Source organism: Rhagoletis zephyria, unplaced genomic scaffold (genome assembly GCF_001687245.7).
Source record: "Rhagoletis zephyria isolate East Lansing unplaced genomic scaffold, Rhagoletis_zephyria_1.1 Rzeph_scaffold_07608, whole genome shotgun sequence".
Classification (NCBI taxonomy): Eukaryota; Metazoa; Arthropoda; class Insecta; order Diptera; family Tephritidae; genus Rhagoletis; species Rhagoletis zephyria.
Genome location: NW_016164691.1, coordinates 11,759 through 17,131, shown reverse-complemented (window position 1 = coordinate 17,131; position 5,373 = coordinate 11,759). Strand labels below are relative to the sequence as shown.

At 42.5% G+C, this 5,373-nt stretch overlaps 1 protein-coding gene across 2 annotated transcripts; it reads right to left on the bottom strand.

Moving 5' to 3' along the window:
* Nucleotides 1–1,554: 1,554 nt before the first annotated feature.
* Nucleotides 1,555–5,148, bottom strand: LOC108374334 (uncharacterized). Of its 2 annotated transcripts, none has more exons than XM_017630322.1 (4): nt 4,932–5,148; nt 3,346–4,382; nt 3,069–3,280; nt 1,555–3,014 (listed from the first exon to the last, which is right to left on the bottom strand). In XM_017630322.1, exons 2-4 carry the CDS (start codon nt 4,345–4,347, stop codon nt 1,631–1,633), a joined length of 2,598 nt encoding a protein of 865 aa, XP_017485811.1. In that variant the 5' UTR covers nt 4,348–4,382; nt 4,932–5,148; the 3' UTR covers nt 1,555–1,630. The 2 variants fall into 2 exon arrangements, with proteins under 2 accessions (XP_017485811.1, XP_017485812.1); XM_017630323.1 differs by lacking the exon at nt 4,932–5,148 and adding an exon at nt 4,547–4,580.
* Between the last annotated feature and the right edge of the window lie 225 nt (nt 5,149–5,373).

Here is a 5,373-nt window from a genome sequence, read left to right as displayed (position 1 = left end):
CTCGGGATTGGATAGAGAAGCAAAGCGAATGGGTCTGGTGGTGAACGAGGACAAAACGAAGTATCACCTATCATCACACAAACAGTGAGAGCATAGGCGTCTTGGCACCCACGTCACTGTTGACAGTTACAAGTTTGAAAAAGTAGACGACTTCGTTTATTTGGGAACCAGCATTAACACCAATAATAATGTCAGCCTTGAAATCCAACGGAGAATCACTCTTGCCAACAAGTGCTACTTTGGGCTGAGTAGGCAATTGAGAAGTAAAGCCCTCTCTCGTCGTACAAAGATCACACTCTATAAGTCACTCATCATGCCTGTGCTGGTGTATGGCGCGGAGGCATGGACAATGAAAGCATCTGATGAGGCGGCTCTTGGAGTTTTAGAGAGAAAGATTCTGCGAAACAGTTACGGACCTTTACGCGTTGGTGATGGCGAATATCGCAGATGATTTAACGATGAGCTGTATGGGCTTTACAACGATATAGACATAGTGCAGCGAATTAAAATTCAGCGGCTCCGCTGGCTTGGCCATGTCGTTCGAATGAACAGAAACGCTTCTGCGGGCCACGATGTTGGTAACAGAGGAAGAGGAAGGCGGTGGAAAGCCCAGGTGGAGAAGGACTTGGCTTCACTTGATATTTCCAATCGGCGTAAGTTAGCATAGAAGAGAAATGACTGGCGTGCTGTTTTGGACTCGGCCAAAATCGCTTAGGCGGTTACAGCGCCAATAAAGAAGAAGAAGAGCTCCATTTGACTTAGTTATAGTTGCGTTCCAGATGCTTCACGATTTGCAGGTTTTTACAGGAAGCCGTTCCAGGTGACCACCTTCCATAAGGTTTATTAATGGAGAAAACAGCTGTTCCTCCAAATCGTGAATATCGTGAAGCATCTGGAACGCAACTTATTTAATATTTATCTTATTGTTACTACTTCGTTTATGTAGTTACGACTTTTTATTTAAACTCCATAGCTTATATGTATATCAAATAGAAATACAACAACAAAAACAAAGTAAATTTCTACTTAAACCTCTTTATTTCACATTATGAGAAAGAACAANTAATATCGTGAAGCATCTGGAACCCAACTTATGTAATATTTATCTCATTGTTACTACTTCGTTTATGTAGTTACGAATTTTTATTTAAACTCCATAGCACATATGTATATCAAATAGAAATACAACTACAAAAACAAAGTAAATTTCTACTTAAACCTCTTTATTTCACATTATGAGAAAGAACAAGTATTGCATTTCCTTTTCGTATGAATACACCTATCAATCCCTTGTAGCCTTTTAAGGATTCATTTGGGTATTTATTATTACTTGCTACATCAATTTTGCTGTTAATTGCATACATACATATGTACACAGTAAAATATTAATGTATACACGTACATATGTATGTATGTTGGTAGATATCTATTCTAAACATATTGCAACTTCCGGCAATTGCATAGCCATTTTATAATGCGAGCATTACGCTCAACAATAGATGGTGGCTCAGAGGGTCGATATGGTTGTNATGCTACATCCATTTTGCTGTTAATTGCATACATACATATGTACACAATAAAATATTAATGTATACACGTACATATGTATGTATGTTTTTAGATATCTATTCTAAACATATTGCAACTTCCGGCAATTGCATAGCCATTTTATGATGCGAGCATTACGCTCAACAATAGATGGTGGCTCAGAGGGTCGATATGGTTGTGTTGTTTGTGGCTGTGTTTCTGTGCTATCCGGAAGCCGCATCGAGTCCACAGTACTCACATCAGAGAAGAAAACTGTACTTGATCCTTCAGAGTCTGTATCGGCGCTCTTACGCCGCCTGGGTACACTATATATCTCATGGAATTTCTCATCGTTTAAGCCAAGGCGATCAAAAAACTTTTCAAGCTCTACAAAACCATTACCATTTGCTCCCGATATGTCCAGCATAACCGGTTCGCGTTCATTTGATTGACTGTCGTTCTGTTCGACCGATAGGGAGGTCGTCGAGTGGGATAGGGGATCTACATAAATTTTTCCGGGAGATGTGTATGTATCCGTGGAAAAACCCTTTGGAAAGAAGTACGCATGCTGATCCATGTCGCCGTGGTAGGGCTCCACGCGTTCCAAACTTTGTGCCGCAATGCTATTCGGTAGCGAAGGGGCATTTGGCAGTGAAATACGATTTCGGCTTTTAAAGCGAATGCAACGTTGTCTCTTGAACTGTATTGGCGGTGGACTAATGTCTTCAATTGAAGGAGCTGAGCCAGGACTTTGAGTTGCGGGGCTTTTAGGTGATTTTACACTACCACTACTGTAAACAGAAGTACTAAAGAGCTGCTGCTGGTCCTGCTCACGACTTTGTGATTGCTGTTGTTGATGAAGTTGAAGATTTTGAAAACTCGGAATATTCGATAAACGTGACTCATCCATTTCGTAATGCGGCACTGAGGGTGAAGGTGGCGTGTAGTCATCTTGAAAGGCTTCCGGCACTTCAGGTGTCGGAAAATTGAACAAGTAATCGTCTGCTTCGAAACGTACACCATTCTTGCAGCGACATTCAGTGCAATCGCCAATTCCAGAGCGCAAAAATGAAGGTGAGACATAGCCGACTCCGGCGCCATTTGAGTTAGCACTATGCTGTGTTGAGGAACCAGAGTCACGTCGGTACTCCATGGGTGTGGGAATAGTGTTAAGACAACAGTTTTTAGTATTAGCTTGTGCGTACATTTCCCGATCAATACTATCTCGTTGTTGTCGATAACAAGGTTCACTGCGATGAGTGTAGTGGCCCGACGAACCACCTGAGTCACGATTTAGCGACGACTCGCCGGCGGATTTGATTGAACGATTGCCTCTGCTGCAGCAACTGAGGATTTCACTGTGCGGTGAATGACGACTTATTTGCGAATGCAAGTCAGGTAAAGACTTATGACTATTTATGTTGTACTGCGAATTAGGATCGGCCGCCATTTCATGCGAGTGTGAGTGTGAACGTTGGTAATTGTATCTGCGAAAAAATATGTGCTGGACAAGAATTCCAAACATAGGTTAAACTACAAACCTTGAGCGGACCTCGGTTTTGCTAGACTCAGCTGCGTACTCTGCCGGCGGACTGATTGGCCGATAGTTCTCTGTCAGCACAAGTGGTTCATCACCGCTACTATTTTCAGCACCATAGCTGTAGATATTATCAAATGATTGTGGCGAGAGGAATAAGGGTGGTGGCAGTCGTATGGCCGTATCATCATCATTGGAGAAACTCACAGAAGTTAGCTGTAAAAGAAGGAACCGATTAATACCAACAAAAAGACAAAATACACAGATTGTCGAAAACATACCTCTTTGCCACCAAGACTTGCCCGACCGCTGCTTTTATTCGTGAAATCGATATTACGCAGCAGGTCTCCCCGATAGCTCCGCCCAATGGCGCCACTTGTGCGATCTCTTGCCGACTCAACACTGCTACTACCAGCCAACAACATGCGCACCTTACTTTGCAGCAAGCTGCTTGAGGAAGGTGCGCTGTGACGGGCACTGCTACTTATGTGCGCGCGATGATCGTGGTGATGATGATGATGCTGATACGAGCTAGAGCGGCTACTTTGATGCATACCTCCACCGGATGAAGTCGGCACACTGAAACGCTGTTCTGTGCGCACATCGTGTGTATCCACTAGTTCAGATGGATAACCGGGTGGTTTGTATCGACTCATTTCATCCCGCCCATTCACACTACTACGCCCACGTTTCCCAACGCTCGCGATGGTAGCCGAGCGATAGCTGGATTGGTGTAATCTTTCCATAACTGTATCCGACTTTATAAAAAATGGCTTTGTCTCAGCCAGTAGCTCCACAGCCGACTTTCGTTTATTGTGATGACGACCGCCACGATAGAGGCTTGGATGGCCCCAATAGTTTCGGCAGGTATCGGTCGACGCCGCACCCTGACCACTCGAGTAGGAATGCTGATGTAAGCTTCCACCTCCACCAGCAGCTCCACTACCACCCCCCGCGGCCAGATAGGTGACAGGTGGCAACGAAGTATTAAAAGACTGGGATTGATGAGAGGTGAGACCAAGAGTGTTACTGAGTGTGCTCACGTTACCACACACACCCAAACCCCGTTCGATACTTCCAACCCCGGCACTATAAAGATGGTGATGCTTACCAATCGACGCATTAGATCGCGAATATTTCGGTATTTTATTGGTTGTGGCGTACATTGGAGTAGGTGGCGGTGGACGCTGTGAGCGATGAGCTAGACCAGCGCAGGATATGTTGCCGCCATGGTGCTGTCGCGAATTCGAACCACCACCACATCCATGCACAACTGCCGCCATTAACGGTATGTGAAACCACTTTGTTAAAAAGGGCGCTGTAAAAAAACAAACGGAAAAGGAAAATAGAATTAAATGATTAATAAGCGGTTACCTAAATCTGAGAAATTTTAATTAGAATATGTTGCATCCCAGTGGCCTTACAAGATGTGGCCTNCAAACGGAAAAGGAAAATAGAATTAAATGATTAATAAGCGGTTACCTAAATCTGAGCAATTTTAATTAGAATATGTTGCATCCCAGTGGCCTTACAAGATGTGGCCTTTACCAGCACCCAACACAAGGCCTTGCAACAAAAAAGCTCGCAGACAAAGCAACAAATAAAAGCACTTAAGGTAGGCAAAGTGGCCTGGTGGTGACATGCGCAGCAGCAAGCAGGCTTGAGATACTGAAATTTTGCTTTTTTGCATGTAAAGGAATTCAATTTGCATCAATTTCGCTTCCGAAAATTCCTTCACTAAATTTTTAAAGAAAAATTTAAACAATACCCTACTGTTAAATCGGACAGCTGCTGGCAAGTTTGTCGTAGTTTAAATTTTAAAGCTTAGAGAATGGCTGCCTGGGTAGTGCGTAGTTTGTATTCTTACCTGATTATTCAACGTATTATTTATTTCACAGCAAAATTTTTTTATGTGCACTTATATTTAATTAAATATAATTCAGACATTTCGTATCCCATTTTCAATGGTTTGCTTTTGCGTTTAACATTGAACTACAAACATTAGTACTTAGTTTAATTTGTAATTATTTACAATTTTTCTATTTTCCCCAACCGATTTGCTGCGTTTATCTGAACTATGTACCTTTTCGGTCTACTGACAACATTTTCTCAGTGACTTTTTTGCCAAGCTTTTGTATGTTGGGAAAGAGAGCCGCTTCTACTGACTGTTTGATGGCTTTGCTGAACTTTTCCAAAAGTTTCGATGTGTTTGCAGTTTCCTTAATCATTCACGGACAGGTAATTTATAAAAGCTTTTGGATATTTGAATTTAAAAGGATAACCAACGACTTCAAATTTTCATAAATCGA

Excerpts from the sequence above, each read along its gene's own strand:
- LOC108374334 (XM_017630322.1), bottom strand. The coding sequence starts at position 4,347 with ATGGCGGCAGTTGTGCATGGATGTGGTGGTGGTTCGAATTCGCGACAG. Across the intron at positions 3,281-3,345 it reads CAAGTCTTGGTGGCAAAGAG|CTAACTTCTGTGAGTTTCTC; the intron begins GTATGTTTTCGA and ends CTTCTTTTACAG. Across the intron at positions 3,015-3,068 it reads AAAACCGAGGTCCGCTCAAG|ATACAATTACCAACGTTCAC; the intron begins GTTTGTAGTTTA and ends ATTTTTTCGCAG.